The sequence below is a fragment of the Danio aesculapii genome, chromosome 6, assembly GCF_903798145.1.
Source record: "Danio aesculapii chromosome 6, fDanAes4.1, whole genome shotgun sequence".
Classification (NCBI taxonomy): Eukaryota; Metazoa; Chordata; class Actinopteri; order Cypriniformes; family Danionidae; genus Danio; species Danio aesculapii.
The window spans coordinates 41,801,515-41,819,875 of record NC_079440.1 but is presented as its reverse complement, the minus strand read 5'-3'; the positions used below and the strand labels follow the sequence as shown (position 1 = coordinate 41,819,875).

Here is an 18,361-nt window from a genome sequence, read left to right as displayed (position 1 = left end):
GATCTTTGGTATTCTATTCTATTCTATTCTATTTATTCTGATCTTTTCTATTCTATCTATTCTATACTGATCTTTTTTTCTTCTCTTCTTCTCTTCTTTCTTCTCTTCTCTTCTCTTCTCTTCTCTTCTCTTCTCTTCTCTTTGATATATTCTATTCTATTCTGATCTTTTCTTTTCTATTCTATTCTATTCTATTCTATTCTATTCTATTCTATTCTGATCTTTTCTATTATATTCTTTTCTTTTCTATTCTATTCTGATCTTTTTTCTATTTTATTTTATTCTATTCTAATCTGATCTATTCTGATCCATTCTATTCTATTTCTATTGTATTCTATTCTATTCTATTCTATTCTGATCTTTTCTATTTGTATTCTGATCTTTTCTTTTCTATTCTATTCTATATTCTATCTATTCTGATCTTTTCTATTCTATTCTATTCTATTCTGATCTATTCTATTAAATTATTATCTATTTTATTTCTATTCTATTCTATTTTATTCTATTCTATTCTGGTCTATTCAATTCTATTCTATTCTGATATATTCTATTCTAAAATATTCTATTCTGTTCTGATCTTTTCTATTCTATTCTATTCTGATATCTATTCTGATATCTATTCTATTCTAATCTATTCTATTCTGATCTTTTCTATTCTATTTTATTCTATTCTATTCTATTCTGATCTTTTTTATGCCATTCTATTCTGATCTATTCTATTTTATTCTGACCTATTTTATTCTGTTCTATTCTATTCTATTCTATTCTATTCTATTCTATTCTGATCTTTGCTATTCTATTCTATTCTATTCTATTCTATTCTATTCTATTCTATTCTGATATTTTGTATTCTATTCTATTCTTTTCTATTCTGATCTATTATATTAAATTCTGATCTATTCTATTGTTTTCAATTCTATTCTATTCTGATATATTCTATTCTATTCTGATCTTTTCTATTCTGTTGTATTCTATTATTTTCTTTTCTATTCTGATCTTTTCTATTCTATTCTGATCTTTTTTCTATTCTATTCTATTCTATTCTATTCTGTTCTATTCTATTCTGATCTATTCTATTCTATTCTGATTTATTCTATTCTATTCTGATCTTTGCTATTCTATTCTGATCTTTGCTATTCTATTCTGATCTTTGCTATTCTATTCTATTCTATTCTATTCTATTCTGATCTTTTCTATTCTATTCTATTCTATACTGATCTTTTTTCTCTTCTCTTCTCTTCTCTTCTCTTCTCTTCTCTTCTCTTCTCTTCTCTTCTCTTCTCTTTGATATATTCTATTCTATTCTGATCTTTTCTATTCTGATATTTTCTATTATATTATATTCTTTTCTTTTCTTTTCTATTCTATTCTGATCTTTTTTCTATTTTATTTTATTCTATTCTATTCTGATTTATTCTATTCTATTCTATTCTGATTTATTCTATTCTATTCTGATCTTTGCTATTCTATTCTGATCTTTGGTATTCTATTCTATTCTATTCTATTCTATTCTGATCTTTTCTATTCTATTCTATTCTATACTGATCTTTTTTCTCTTCTCTTCTCTTCTCTTCTCTTCTCTTCTCTTCTCTTCTCTTCTCTTCTCTTCTCTTTGATATATTCTATTCTATTCTGATCTTTTCTTTTCTATTCTATTCTGTTCTATTCTATTCTGATCTTTTCTATTATATTCTTTTCTTTTCTATTCTATTCTGTTCTATTCTGATCTTTTTTCTATTTTATTTTATTCTATTCTAATCTGATCTATTCTGATCCATTCTATTCTATTCTATTGTATTCTATTCTATTCTATTCTATTCTGATCTTTTCTATTGTATTCTGATCTTTTCTTTTCTATTCTATTCTATTCTATTCTATTCTATTCTATTCTATTCTATTCTGATCTATTCTATTAAATTCTTATCTATTTTATTTATTTCTATTCTATTCTATTCTATTCTATTCTGTTCTGTTCTATTCAATTCTATTCTATTCTGTTCTGATCTTTTCTATTCTATTCTATTCTGATATCTATTCTGATATCTATTCTATTCTAATCTATTCTATTCTAATCTTTTCTATTCTATTCTATTCTATTCTATTCTATTCTATTCTATTCTATTCTATTCTATTCTATTCTGATCTTTTTTATGCTATTTCTATTCTGATCTATTCTATTTTATTCTGATCTATTCTATTCTATTCTATTATATTCTATTCTATTCTATTCTGATCTTTGCTATTCTATTCTATTCTATTCTATTCTATTCTGATATTTTGTATTCTATTCTATTCTTTTCTATTCTGATCTATTATATTAAATTCTGATTTATTCTATTGTTTTCAATTCTATTCTATTCTGATATATTCTATTCTATTCTGATCTTTTCTATTCTGTTGTATTCTATTATTTTCTTTTCTATTCTGATCTTTTCTATTCTATTCTGATCTTTTTTCTATTCTATTCTATTCTATTCTATTCTGTTCTATTCTATTCTGATCTATTCTATTCTATTCTGATTTATTCTATTCTATTCTGATCTTTGCTATTCTATTCTGATCTTTGCTATTCTATTCTGATCTTTGCTATTCTATTCTATTCTATTCTATTCTGATCTTTTCTATTCTATTCTATTCTATACTGATCTTTTTTCTCTTCTCTTCTCTTCTCTTCTCTTCTCTTCTCTTCTCTTCTCTTCTCTTTGATATATTCTATTCTATTCTGATCTTTTCTATTCTGATATTTTCTATTATATTATATTCTTTTCTTTTCTTTTCTATTCTATTCTGATCTTTTTTCTATTTTATTTTATTCTATTCTATTCTGATCTATTCTGATCCATTCTATTCTACTCTATTCTATTCTATTCTGATCTATTCTATTCTATTCTATTCTGATCTATTCTATTCTATTCTATTCTATTCTATTCTATTCTATTCTATTCTATTCTGATCTATTGTATTGTATTGCATTCTATTCTGATCTATTCTATTCTATTTTGATGTATATTTGACTCTTATTGTTATTTGAGAGACAATAAAAATAACTGTTTATGATTTTCAGGGGTTTGTTTATATTGGCAGTACATTCTTAAATACTACTCATTATTAATAGAGGAATACCATTGCACTAAACCTTCTTCAGATTTCAGTATTCAGAACAACACAAAACAATACATATGGTTCTTTTAACAATATATTAAGTTTCTTCTATGGCAGCTTTTAGTTTCACACAGAACAAATGTTTCATGTTCCAACTGCTGGAAAATGAATCAACTTTTTGGCATGCTCACAGTATAGAAACTGAAAGATTTCTGTAATAGGAATACCTTTTGGGGAACTACGGGTGTGTTTACACCTTTAGGTTGGATCTCCTAGTGCAATGTATCCCAACCACGTTCCTGGAGGACCACCAGCTCTGCACATTTTCCATGTCTCCTTATCCAAATACACCTGATTCAGATCATCAGCTCATTAGCAAAGACTAAAAGACCTGAAATGGGTGTGGCAGGCATTCAAAACATGCAGTGTTGGTGGTCCTTCAGGAATGTAGTTAAGAACCACAGTTCTAGTGCATTTGATCCACAACACAAAAAAGTCCTTACATGGTCATATTTAAGAACAAACCAATTGAAACATGCTTTTATGATGTATGTGCGGACATGTGATGAAATCTGCTGACAGCTCATACACAGCTTATAAATGTCTACAGAAGTCAAAACAGTGACAGGAACTCTTCATCACACAAATGAAGATCTGCTACAGGAAGATGCCTATATCTAACTTTAATGGACTAACTTTAACTTTATAATTATTATGAGGAAAAACTAGTATGCTTGAGCAATGTGTCCTTTTTATGGTTGCACCTTCTGTCCAGTTGCATTTGTTAGCTATCTTTGGTGTGTGTTGCATTCATATTTTTGCATTACTTGATTTTAAAGAGTGCATGGCAAAAATGTATTACACTTCATAAATGTGAACTCAGAACCAAACAGTCATTGCACTCAGAGTGTTAGTAGAGTGACAAGTTAATGACTAAATTGGTGGGAGGAAATGCTGAAGACAATGTGAGCTGAAATTTGCCCAGTCCTAAAATTGGATAGGTCTATTTTGGGGTAACTGGGGGTAATGACGTTTCATAGGAGTCCTTAACCAATGGTAAGCTCTCTTTCAAAATCTTTAGAGTTGCCCACAGAGACAGTATTTTTAGGCATCTTAAAGGCTCAGTTAACCCAAATTTTCCTCATCATTTACTCAAACTTAGTGGTTTTTAACCTTTATGAATTTGAAGCCAATATGAAACCCAAACCAATTTGAAACAATAAAAAAAAACAAGCTATATTCCGAAGATTGCTGAAAAAAAGCAGCCATTGACTTCCATAGTAAGAACAATACAATATGTTCTCAAATTTTTCCGTATATCTTCCTTTATGTTCAACAGAAGAAAGAAACTCAAACAGGTTTGATTTAAATGATGGAATTTGAATGTTTGTGCGAACTATCCCTTTAATTTGGTTGCCCGCTCAGATGCTAAGGTTAAATTGTAAGGCAGCATCATATATGTTGTCTGTTTTGTATCCAGTCACATAATACATTGTGAAATAAAAAAAAAATGGTGGATGAAGCGAGAGAACTATTTAGTATAAACTAGCATTTAATTTAATACAAAAAAGTATCTGCAAAATGCTATAAAAAGCACATTACCTGTATGTTTAAACTCATTTTATTGCTCTCTGTCAGATACACCTTCACAGGAATCTACACTTTCGAGTCTCTCACAAAGATTGTGGCTCGAGGTTTCTGTATAGATGACTTCACCTTCCTCAGAGACCCCTGGAACTGGCTGGATTTCATGGTCATCTCTATGGCGTAAGTATAATAATATCCTGTAACTCAAACAATGAAATATTTTTATAATGATACACTTTAAATCTGTTTTTGCATGCAATGGTTGCAGGTTCATAACACTCTTGTGTGCCGCATTTAACATTAGGCTCTAGTGGTGCTTCAGTTGGTGCCAGCTATATTAGTAAAATTCCAGAAAAAAAAATCAACGCTTTAATTTTCGAAGTTACACATGCACTCACATCTCAAACAAGCAAGCTTCTCCTGATTGTTGCGTATTTTTACAAAGATTTTCAGATTTTGGTGGAAAATTGGCAGTGGTGGAAAGAGTAAAATCTTACTCAAGTAAAAGTACCAATAGTAGAATAAAAGTATCTGTTAAAAGTTTCAATTCAATTCAATTCACCTTTATTTGTATAGCGCTTATACAATGTAGATTGTGTCAAAGCAGCTTCACATAAAAGGTCATAGTAAATTGGAACAGTGTAGTTCAGTTTGTAGTGTTAAAGTTCAGTTCAGTTTAGCTCAGTTCAGTGTGGTTTAAAAAACACTGCTGAGAGTCCAAACACTAAAGAGCAAATCCAACAATGCGCAGCTCTACAGATCCCGAAACATGCAAGCCAGTGGCGACAGCGGAGAGGGAATAAAAACTTTACTAATTGGCGAAAGTGAAGAAAAAAAACCTTGAGAGAAACCAGACTCAGTTGGGCACGACCATTTTAAATTCTCTGCTGGCCAAACGTCTTGTGCAGAGCTGCAGTCTCAGCGGCTATTTTCTAAACAAAGTATGAGTAAAAAGTAACCCTTCTAACAATAGTTAGTATATTACGCTGAGAAAATAATTCCACCTTATACCCTGCAAATTAAAAATGTAGCTTAAATAAGTGGCATTTTCTTTAATGGATGTTTCTAAGTTTAAGTTAAATTATTTGCCATTCATAGACTATAAATTTAAATGTGAGATTAATTCAACATGAGACCGTGTTACATTAATATATTCACCTATAATAAGACGTCAGAAAAGCAGAATGATAAGTTTTACATGTGGAGCTAAATCTGTGTAACCTTATGCTGAGTTCAGACTGCACGATTTTCATAGTCGTGTCACAGATGGATTTACACTGCATGGTTATCTGGGGTAGCATTTCATCGCTGCTTTGTTTACACTGCAATATAGATCGGCGACAGGGGGTTTCACACTGCACTTTAACATAGGAAAAATCGCTGGCAACTTTGTCCAAACTACGTCTCACAACCAAACACACGCGAGAAGCGAACGGGAGGTTACGTAGTATATCTTTAGTTATTAACTACATAATGAGAAAGAAGCCTTTAGTGGAGTAGAAAATGTCCTTATTTTGCTCACCTGGCTTTGAAGGGATTAGCAAGTCTCCTCAACTTTTTTCTTTTTTCGACCTGGTTGTGGAATTGCTCAGATGACCCATCAAACAGAAACTGGTGATTTTGCCAGATTTCCACAAGTTTTTTCTTCATTTCTTGGGTCCAAATAATTTTTAACTTCTCCCTCAACCTCCTGCTGGCCTGCAGATATCCATACTAGTGGATGCTGCTCTCGTATTGGCTGTAGGTAATCGCCAATGTTATTTTCAATCAGAACACATTTCACACGGCATGATTTGAATCACCAACAGCTCCAGATATTTAGCATTTAGCATACTAAATATCTCACGGGTGTCGGCGACTCATCGATGATTCTCTTAGATGGCGCCTTTGATAGTTCACACTGTGTGATTGTTACACGTGAATGAGCACCGATTTGCAATTTCTCAAAACCTGTCGGCGAGTCAAAATCAAGGCTAAAATCATGCAGTCTGAACTCAGCATTAGGGTCAAAAACATAACTAAGACAATATTGACAATTATTATGCACATCGAATCCTAACTAACAAGCTACAAGTGTCCAGCAGTTGACGCAGCAAACCAAGCTCATGCAGCACTGATAGAATACTTATAAATTGTGCATGTGTTTAAGAAACGTAACATTCTGTAGTGTATTTAGTTATTGTTTAAGGCTATTTGCAGATTTCAGTCATCATACAGTAATCATTCTTCATCTTCTCGCTATGCAGTCTAAACAGCCTGTAGGTCCTTGCTTGTAACGATCGTAATGTTTAGACACTTTTAATTGTTCCACACTGTACATTTATAAAATGCTGCATTTATAAAGCGTCTGCATCTTGAGGTTGGTCTTTCAGATGCGATTTTTCTAAATGTGATTTGACTGGATGGAAATAACAAGATTATTCTACTTAGCCAATCACTATACACTGTAAAGAAATCCGTAAATTAGCATCTTTCCGTATAATGTGATTCCTCTGTTTATTTAAATTATTTCCATGTTTATTTCTGCTTTTGGATTTCATTATAGGGCCTTGATCTTTCTACCAACCATTTTTAATCTTGAAAAGTTTTAACTTTTATTAACATTTTTAATAGTTTAAGGTAATATATTGTCTGGTTTGGTGTTGTATATTAAAGTACGAAAACCATAAACTGACATCACATTTTCTGTTATTTTACTGAAATTTTTCTTGATCTACTATTTCTAAATGGATTACTAGAATGTCAATAAAAGCTGTAGAGTTGAATTTTCAACATTAAAAGTCAACAGAGCAGTCAGTGATCAACATCCCATAATGCAGTTCACAACTGTAAACATACGGTAAACAATTTTTCTATTTCTATTTCTTCTATTTCTACTTTTATTTTTTATATAAACAAACATTTTTACAGTGCAGATAAGAAAAAATTTATTCAGGAAAATGTGCAGTATAAGTATCGATAGAACTAAAAATATACTGAGGTAAATGTACACATTTTAAAACTACTTACTATAGTACAATTCCTGAGAAAAACTATAGTAATTTGAGTATTTGTAGTTCGTTACCTCACACCACTGTTGCTAGATCATAAGCCACTGACCATATCCTTGAAAGTGCATATTAATACCAGGCTGAAATCCTTGAAATTCAATAATTAAATAACACAATGACCTCTGTTTAGGTCATAGGATTGCTTTTGAGGCCTGATGTTGATGCTTGCACAAAAGAGTGTGTATGTAGGCGTTGAAGATCAGTGGCGGATGGGAGTTCAGTGCTCAGAGATGTCAATGTCTGTGCTCATACTTCATACATGTCTATCATAGCTTTCTTTATTTCTGAGCTTTGATTCATCTGACCATCTTTCTCTCCCTGTCTGCATTCATCCATTTCTTTGGAGGGTGGCCATGTTCTTCTTATATAAGACAACATTTAAGTTTAAAAACATACTCATGTTAAATTGAGAAAGGGTGAAAAGAGTGTGTTTTCTAGTATAAAAGAAATGTTGTGAGTATCTTTTTTTGTCAATAATTTCAATAAATAATGTTAATACCTGATTGATTTTACTCTGATGGTAAAGAAATGTTTCAGGTTCCGAATATGTCAGATGGTGTTTGTAATATGCTGAAAATAATTTCAACTTCCGTGTCTATAAAAACATAGGATATACCTGTGTATATATTGCCATTAAGTCTATAGGGTAAGGCATTACGTGGGAATGAATGCCACAAGAGTTAAGTCCTTACGCTGGGATCAAATTGTGTTGAAATTACTGTAATTATGAGATAGCAGCTCTAAAGATTGTAATTGGAGCCACTCACGTCCTTGTCTTTAGAAATAATTGGTTTGTAAGGTATGTGTGGTTCATAAGGTTTATAATGATGTGCGTAGCATTGAAACAATTAAGTCCCTGCATTACTGCACCTTTAGATGGACTAATTGAAATTAACATTTTAGAAATAAGTCTCTTAGGCTTACAATGCCTTTATATGATCAGAAATGCAGTCAAATAATATTTGAAATATATTATTGCAATTAAATCAAATATCATTTATTTCTGTGATAGCAAAGCTGAATTTGGGGCTTCTGTTACTCCAGACGATCACTAAATCTGAAATCAATCAATCTAACATGCTGATTTGGTGGTCAGTTATCATTGGTTCTGGATTGTTAAAATTAATCTAACTGTTATCATTGAATACATTTACATGGACACCAATAATTCAATCTTAATAGGATTAAGACAATACTCTGATTAAGAGTCGACTATGTAAACAGTGATTTTTGATTAATTTAATCTGATTATGATCAAACTAAACAAATCTAATTTAGTCATATTATTGAAGTGCAGTACAGACATGTAAACACCCTAATCAAACTATTACTGTCGTGTAGATTTTTGCAGCATTTTGTGACAGGAAAGTCTATACACACAGCTGTTTGACACTATTCTCTGCATCTACCGAGTCAGTAAAGGACCACAGACACCTGCATCGTGGAATAAGGAGGGTTTTTTTTTCCATACGGCGTGCCTAATTCAGATGAAGGCAAATCATTTGATTACTGATGTCCATGTAAACGTAGTGAATGTTTACATGGATTGCTGCTTAATTTTTTTTGAACTGCAGTTAACAGCATTTATCAAACAATTATGTCTTTACTCGTCCTTGAATAGAGGTATAATTTGTTTTAATTGTTTTATTTTAAAAGACTTACCCAGATTTTTGGACACCACAAAAATATTAAGTTCATAGTTTTGAATATGTTGAAAAAGCTATTGGTGCTTAAAGGAATATTTCACTGAAAATGAACATTTTGTCATCATTTACTCACAAGTTTGAGCTTATTTCTTCTGTCGAACACACAAAAAATTTCATTTTGAAGAAAGATGAAAATCATTGACATCCATAGTATTTGTTTTTTCTATTATGGGTGGTTATAGTTTTAACTTTAAAGAGAAGAAACATAAATATTTATAATCACTTTAGGATGATTAAATAGTGGGTACATTTTAATTTTGGATAAAAAACCTTTAATATGTTTGCGGAAAACATTTTTAATGTATTTTTAATTGAATTTTATTGCAACATGATACATTTATTTAGATAAATTTAATAAAAAAAAGTTTTAGGTCAGTAGGATTTTAAAATGTTTTAAAATAAGCTTATCCTGCTCACCAAGGCTGCATTTATTTATTCATTCATTCATTCATTTTCTTTTCAGCTTAGTCCCTTTATTAATCCGGGGTCGCCACAGCAATGAGCCGCCAGGCTGCATTTATTTAATCAAAAATACTAAACAAATTGTGAAATGTTATTGCACTATTAAAGTAGTTTATAATTTATTTGAATCTTTTATTCCAGTGATTTCAAAGACGAGTTTTCAGCTTCTTTCGTCCACTCTTCAGTTACATCGTCCTTCAGAAATCACTCTAATATTAATTATTATTATTATTTTTTATTATTATTATTATTATTATTATTTAATTATTATTATTTTATTTTTATTATTATTAATGGCAATAGTAATAAAAGCAATAATGACTGGACTAATAATTTAATTTGAAACTATATACAATAAGAAAGCAGTTCAAATTTTATTAATATTTAACAATTTTCTTACATTTAATAAATGATGCCTTGATGAACAGAAAAATTTTAATTTAAAGAAAAAACATTAAAAAAAAACTGACCCCAAACGTTTGACCAGTAGTGTATATCTAAAAAATCTTCCCCAAATTCTCAGATGGTTCTGTATCATGGTGTCCACAGAAATATTAAGCAAAAGTTTATAAAAGTTTAAATTATGAATTATACAATCAAGTGAGATTGTCTTGCAATCAAAATATTGTAATGTTGGTCTGAAACTTGTAATTACAGTAATTCTGAAATGAAAAGGGAACCTGTAAAATCATTTTGTGATATATATTTACTCAGTTGATGTTCTGAATCATCTTCTTTCTTCATTGCATCTCTTCTCCTCTCCACCCTGTCACTCTCTCCTATCTCTCTCTCTCTCTCTCTCTCTCTCTCTCTCTCTCTCTCTCTCTGGTAACTATGTTGCGATCCATTCTGCAGGTATATTACAGAGTTTGTAAACCTAGGCAATGTGTCAGCTCTGCGCACATTCAGGGTGCTGAGGGCTTTGAAAACTGTTGCTGTGATTCCAGGTAAGTCCAGCATCCATCAGGGCCAACAGAGGGCGCCGCTCGCTGTCTCTCTCTTCACGCTCCTGTCTCTTCCTTCCTCCTCCGTTCGTTTCTCTCTCTCTTCTCCTGTTAGACAGGCTTTGCGTGATGTCTTCCTCCCAGTTCAGTGGTGGTGCTGGTGGTAGTGCTGTGTCGTACGTGTTGTGGTGTAGTGCGTGTGTGTGTGTGTGTGTTGTGTCACGGTGTTTGTTCTGTGTGTGATCCTCCCTTGTTGCAGATATGTAACAGAGTTTGTGGACCTGGGGAATGTGTCAGCCCTGAGAACCTTCAGGGTTCTACGAGCTCTCAAAACTATTTCTGTCATACCAGGTGAGAACGCGTTTAAACACGAAGGCTGAGCTGCTTACCACGCCGACGCAAACTCTTTTATTATTACCAGTATTACTACGACTGTTGCTATTTTTTCTCTTAGTTTGTTTTCTTTTGTACTTGACTTGCTGTACTTTTTACCGAGAGGATGCTGCAGGACCAATACTTTCAGTTGTTTTGTTTCTTTTAATACCCAAACGATCAAAAATGGTAGTGATACATTTTTGATAGGCTTTGCAGTCTGCAGTCAAATCACTGATGCCAGAAAAATTGCATTCCCATTCAATAATCTGAGGTTTTAATTGTACCACAAAATGCATTATTTTGTAAACGTCGGCTGTCGTGATGGAAAAAAATGGTGGAAAGCCATGAAATATGCATCTAGCCCTACTGGAAAATCCATATTATATTGTGTTAGTTCTCTCCAGAATGAGAATTTTATCATTATTTACTCACCCTCATGTCGTTTCAAAAACATCTTTAAAAAATGCTGGGTTCCACGCACTTCCTTCACATTGTCCCAACACAAATTGTTAAGTTAATTGTCAACTTAATTGTTTTTTTTATAAATTTCAGTGGATTGAACATAATAAAATTAAGTTTCTCCTCTCAAAAAAATAAGAATCGTGTTGTTTCAACTCATTTTCAATAAGTAGTTTGAACAAGCAGCAAAACAATTTTTTTTTTTGAGCCAAGGGAACACCAGAAGATAAAAAAGAGAGGTTTCTGTTCCTACAATAAACGTTTATTTAGTCAAAAATTTGGAGTTCTAGGTTAATTGAGCAGTTTAATCCAAGCCATCTTTAGAGACATGATTGCTCAATAACAAATTTAATTATAGGCTTTTTTTCATTGATCATCAAACTATATTTACATAATCCAGATCTGGCCACAGAAGCTGTGGGAACCAATGAGGTTTGTTCTCTTGCAGGTATGGATGAACTTCTGTATGGACCCTTTTCACAAGCCTGTTCTGACGCATTTAACGCTCATCAGCATCTTAACTCCTTGAAAGTTTTTAATATTTAGATTTTTTCTTAAAGTATAAACATTTATATGTGTTTATGTAAGTATTATATCATCTTTGCATCAAATTACATAAAGCGAATAACCGCTTGTGCGAGGCATTTCTAATGCAGCGTCTATGGAACATGAGTTAATTTGATGATATTCTCTCCTCTGGCTGCCGTCATCAGTCTCACACTATGTTTTTCCTTTTTATGAAAGTCTTGATAACACTATCGTGGAGTTTTTCTTTTACTATTTAAGTAAATAAGATTTAAATAATAAAAAAAATTTGTTGTACTCTCCCATACATTGCGCTCTAAACTTTCACAACTATGAAGACTTCCACTATTGAGAAACCTGGAAATGTGAAAAGGGTCTATTGCTGATGATAAACAAGGCAACGTTTTGAGCAGTGTTGCTGGGCAACTTTCGGAAATAATGCCATAAATGGGCAACCAGGTGAGACATGGGGGTAACTAATTAGGGCAATTGGTTACAAATACAATATTTTACCCATTTTTAGAAGAGAAGTAGCCAAGCCATAGCGCTTTGCAAAATTGCCTGGTAACATCGCCTAAAAAAGTTGTCCCATGTATCATCGGCAATTATTCACTAATCAATGTTTAAATAGGAATAAAACTCTAAATTCGAAATGAAATCTGTTCATCCTGTAAACTGACCATATCTCCTATTAGAAGACTTGATTAAAAATATTAAGTTGTTTTCTGAAGATGTACAAAAATCATATAGGTTTGGAACAACATGAGGGTTAGTAAATATGACAGTTTATTTTAACTAAACTTGTGTTTTGGAACATATAACTGTATTATTACAGTAGGTGGACTGGTGGGAGCCTGACTAAAACTGCCATAACATCTTGATCAAGGTTGAAGTTGGTTAAAGTTGGTCAAGCTAGTTTGTTTCTGGTCCAAGATGGCTGACCAGATCAGATGGACTGTTAGTAAACCAGTTTGAAAACCTTCTTTCATGTTTCAGACACCATTAAACTGGTTTTAATTGTGCTTTCCAATTGGTAGATTGCATTTGGTGGTAGTATACAGTTTATAAACTGTATATAATCAACTCCAAAAAATAAAGGTTCTTTACTGGCATCTGTGGTCCCATGAAGAACCTTCAACACCCATGGAACCTTTCTACTGCATTATAAAAAAGTGAAATTAAGTTCTTCATAGTATGTTAATAAAACACTGAAAGGTTCTTTGGGAAACTCAAAATTGTTCTTCTATGGCATCACTGCAAAAACCCTCTTTTGTAACCTTTATTTTTGAAGAGTGTAGCACTTTGATACCAGTACATCTGTAAACAGAACAGTATTCTTATACTCTAAAAAGAGGGAAAATATGGACAAACTGCTGAATAAAATGTTTAATTTAGCAATTTATTGAGTGGTTGGATTTATCCGTAATGTTCAGTTAAAATATATAATTTAAGTATGTGTAAAAAAAGGAGTGCTGCTATAAGTTCTAGATTTAAAACAAACTAAATGCAGCACAGATGTCTTTTATTTGTCATGTTGAGTTTTAGTTATAGTATTCTAAGCAGACATCTTAAAACTCAACCTTAAGGCATCTTAGAGACATAGCTACATATGTTCATTTCATGAAAAAAAAGCTGACATAGACTGTCTTCTGATAAACATCTCATCAGCGTTAAAAGAACCTGATGTGTTGCATCATGGAGCAAAGGTTTGTGGGTAGCACACTCACTGAGACTGCCAAGCCTAGTTTGACACATTTCTGCTGCATGATGCTTTCGAAGACACCTGCTTTTTCAGTTTGTCCTTCTTTTATTCTGTTTTTTGTATTTTTTTTTTTATCAAATGGCTTTCCTCGAAATTCCGCATCCCTTACACACATGTAAATTTATATATTTTAGCATTGTTTTTCTTTTTTTGGGACAATTACTCTTTTGTAGCTCCCTCCCTATTCTTATTTTGAAGAACTCGGAGTGGAAAGTAAAACTGAGACATGAGAATATGCACATATTGTTACAGCTAAATCCAAAGATCAGGATTAGTAAAGTTAACTGAGCAAGTTTTCATGTACACAGTCACTTATTTGAAACACTCACATTTAGGATTGCTTCTTGTAGCATTTAGATTAGAGAATGACTCACTTATTCACCTGGTTTCTCTCAGCTAAGAGATTAGCTGAGCAAAGAATACGGGTTATGCATTCTCTGGAAGCGACCGATTGGTTGAACAGACATTGACACCATTGTGATGAAGCAAAGATGATGATGATGATGTTGCTGCCTTCAGCCTTGGCGTTTAAATGACCTGCATGCCCTTCCTCCCCTTGCCTGTCCTCTCTTCTTCCTCTCTCTGTGTTGGCTCTCTGCATACTGTCTGTGTATGGCGCCGCTCTCTTCAAGCAGTGTCCATTTTGCTGATATGTGTTAAATATTGTATGTGTGTTTATCGCTTAAAGAGTGCTCTTCGTGTCTCTCCAAGGTCCCTACATAACCTGTCCTTAGCAAAGGGCTTATGAAAAAACTGTAAAGGTGCACTTTTTGGGCATCTTCTTAGTATTCAGTTCATTTTAATGGCTTAGACTATAATAAAGAGAAAATAAAGAGTGTTCCTTTTCTATGTACATTGAACTTGAATAGAATGCTAAAGTTCTAAGATAAGGCTCATGTTTAGATTCAAGCATGTCCGGCCTGTGGTGATTATTTATGTGCGTCAGCAGCTAATTTAACTAATGGCTTATAAAGAGTTTGTTACCAACTAGAAGACTATTAAAAATTGTATAAAAGAAATCAGCAGTTCAGAATTAATTGTCCAATGTTTGTCTGTAAATAGTTAATACTCTACAAAACCACTAGCATTTTCTACTGGACATGCAGATTTACAGTAAATGTTGAGCTTTTTACAGCCCTCACGCGTGTCACTTTTAAATCAGCCATCAAATCACAATGGAGAAAAAGCGGGACTAATACCACACTTACCTTTACTTAACTTTCACGATATCTTGTACAAAGAACCAACCACTGCAAAGAGAGACCAAATGAATATTGCTCTACAGTATGTCGACATTTTAGATCAGAAAAAAATATCTGCAAAATAATTTACTAGTAACAGTACTGCAGATAATATGTATCATTGTGATAGTCTCTTATTTGAAATATACACTGTCCATTCAAAAAGAAGTCACACACTCCAACTAATACTTAGATAAACCACAAGCTTTGATTATGGCATGCGTTCGTTCTGGCATCATTTTAATATCCACTTGAGAGTTGCGTTACTTTTTGGCCAAGACCTTGTATTTATAATGGGAGAGTCAGATTGATTCACAAAGTATTCTCCAGCACATCCCAAAGATTCTCAATAGGGTGAAGGTCTGGACTCTGTAGTGGCCAATCTATGTCTAAAAATGATGTCTCATTTTCCTTGAGCCACTCTTATACAATTTAAGCCCCATGAATCCTGGAATTGTCATCTTGGAATATGCTCATACCATCTGGGAAGAAAAAAATTCATTGATGGAATAACCCGGTCATTCAGTATATTCAGGTTGTCAGCTGACCTCATTCTTAGGGCACATAACATTGCTGAACCTAGACCTGACCAACTGGAGCATCCCCAGATAACAGCACTGTCCCAGGCTGGTATGATTGGTGCATCACTTCATCCACCTGTCTTCTTACCCCTTCCTATGCGCCCATCACTCTGGAACAGGGCAAATCTGGACTCATCAGACAACATGACTTTCTTCCATTGCCCCAGAGTCCAATATTTATGCTCCCTAGCAAATTGAATTATAGTACTTGAGTCCGGACTCCAGCTCGAGATGCTTTTCGCTGGTCTCTGACTTTAACCTCTTTGGACTCTTGGTCTTGTCTCAGACACAAGAAAAGTGGACTTGACTAGAGTCCTACTGATAATTGGTTTTCTTAAGCCTACACAGCTGTGTAGTCCCAATCCCTTGTGTTCCCTTCACACCTGCTTTTACTTTCACTATGAAACATAGCTGTGAGCTCTACTGTTGTATTTTTATGATTCAATTTCACCAGATGTTTAAGGGTGCTTTCCCACTAGCACTTTTGGTCTGCACCCAGTTCGTGACGTCAGACTATGGTACGTTTAGCCAGTGTTAACGTGTCTTCTGAACTCGGGTGCGCACCAATGAATCGTACCTGTTCACGCGAACTCTAGTCCGGTTCACTTCTGGTATGAATGCAATTGTTCCAAATAACGGAAGTGAACCACCAACTGTAAAACACTCTATCGTTTTTATAATGTTTATTCGTGTATGTGTGTGTGTTAGTATCACGTATTGTTCTTTGGTGACAAGCGGGACTGAGTCAGGGCAAGCACAGTGATAATGTCTGCTTGTCTCCTCCAAAAATAGCTTCTGCAAACACCACGTTATGTTCTAAACGTTTATAATATTTTTGCGGCAGACAGACGCGAGTCGCTTTCTGTATGTCCAAAACTAAAAGATTCAATAAAAGCAGAACGACCCTGATGTATGGACGACTTTCCATTTTGGCACTTCACTTTTGTATTCATCATTTAGCAACAGCCATACACACAATAGCAGCTCGATGATGCAAGTGTAACGGAGTTCAGAAGGAAAAAGGAAAGTGCGAACACAAACCAACCGAGAAGGTGGCAAAAGCGGGACAATTGAACTTGGGTACGGTCCAGGCAGTTGAACCAAGTGTGAAAGCATCCTAAGTGATTGTTGATCTCGATCATTTAAGATTTTTTTCCGACCACAATTCTTCCTCAAAAATGATGGTTCCCCACTATATCATTCAAGATTTTAATAATGAGGTGGACAGCTCTTAGCCCAGTTTTAGTACTTTTAGCAATCTCCTATTTACTTTGTTTGATGTGTACCAATAATTTGACCCTTTTGAAACAGATGAACATCTTTTCCACAACCACAGTGTCTTCCAACATGATGTTTTAGAAATGAGAAGCTACTCTCAGCATTAGTTAGGGTTAAATAACTTGAAACAATCATCCATGTAATAATTATCAAATGGGAGGCTCTTAGCTATTTGTTTAGTTAAATCCAGGTGGCGACTTTTTTGGATTGGAACGTGTATCTAGAATTATATGATGCACTTATAAATATCTATTAGTTAATATAATGCCCTTCAGCAGTGTTTTTAAGTCATATAACTGTAAAATGAAGTGCTATACTTATTTAGTACATGCTTCACACAAGTAATATGTATTTATCTTTATCATTTAGTCATTACATAAACTGGTTGATAACTCTAGGTACTAGCCATAAACCTACCCTTAAACTTAACCTAATATAGGTATCCTATATATAATTCAGCACTTTCTTAGATAAGAGCACTGATAATACAAGTACTGTAAAAGTAAAGATGAGCCTCATTAAAAAAGTATAATAACTTATACTGTAGCGAAAACCTAGACCAGTATTGGAATTCTATAGTGATGTACATGTTATTTATTATTTGTAACCTTTCCTTTTGAAGCATGATTTTTCAGTTTACATAATGAACTGGTAGCAGTTGTATTATAATAATAATTATAGTCAAATTCTAAATTGATGTAAAATATATAAATCCAGATGGTTAACATCGTGCTTTAAATCTCTATGATTGAGACAGTTTGTGTACAGTTGCTCCGAGGACAGGGGAGACTCTTTAAGCTGCTTGTTTAATGTATATCATGGTTTTATGTGAGTAAATACATGATTATTTTTATGATGTGTTTATGTACATGTATGTGTGAAAAATTTTTAAGGTAACCAAATATGTAAATTTGTTATTGCTTGGGTATCTTCTTATACTGGAGCTCTTGTTTTTCCCTATATATATATATATATATATATATATATATATATATATATATATATATATATATATATATATATATACTTTACCATTCAAAAGTGTTGGGGCATTAAGATATTTTTTTTGATCGTAATAATTTTTTTGATGGATTAAATTGGTCAAATGTGACATATACCTTTGTTTTTAAAATAAGTCTTTTACATTTTTATATTTATAATGGAAAATTAGTCCGTCTCCATAAAAATATTAATGATAAAAAATGTTCTTCAGCTTATTAAAGTGGATGCTGAAAGTCCACTAAACCCATTTTGATGCTCAAAATTGCGCTTTGATGTCCAAGGAATGT

At 32.9% G+C, this 18,361-nt stretch overlaps 1 protein-coding gene across 1 annotated transcript in view; it reads left to right on the top strand.

Annotated features, from left to right (window-relative positions):
• Positions 1 to 18,361, top strand: part of scn8ab (sodium channel, voltage gated, type VIII, alpha subunit b) — a 101,456-nt gene that overhangs the window by 29,732 nt on the left and 53,363 nt on the right. The window contains exons 5-6 of the mRNA XM_056460204.1: positions 4,741 to 4,869; positions 11,111 to 11,202. Of these exons, the coding sequence (XP_056316179.1) occupies positions 4,741 to 4,869; positions 11,111 to 11,202 (221 nt within the window). The remainder of the gene's footprint in view (positions 1 to 4,740; positions 4,870 to 11,110; positions 11,203 to 18,361) is intronic.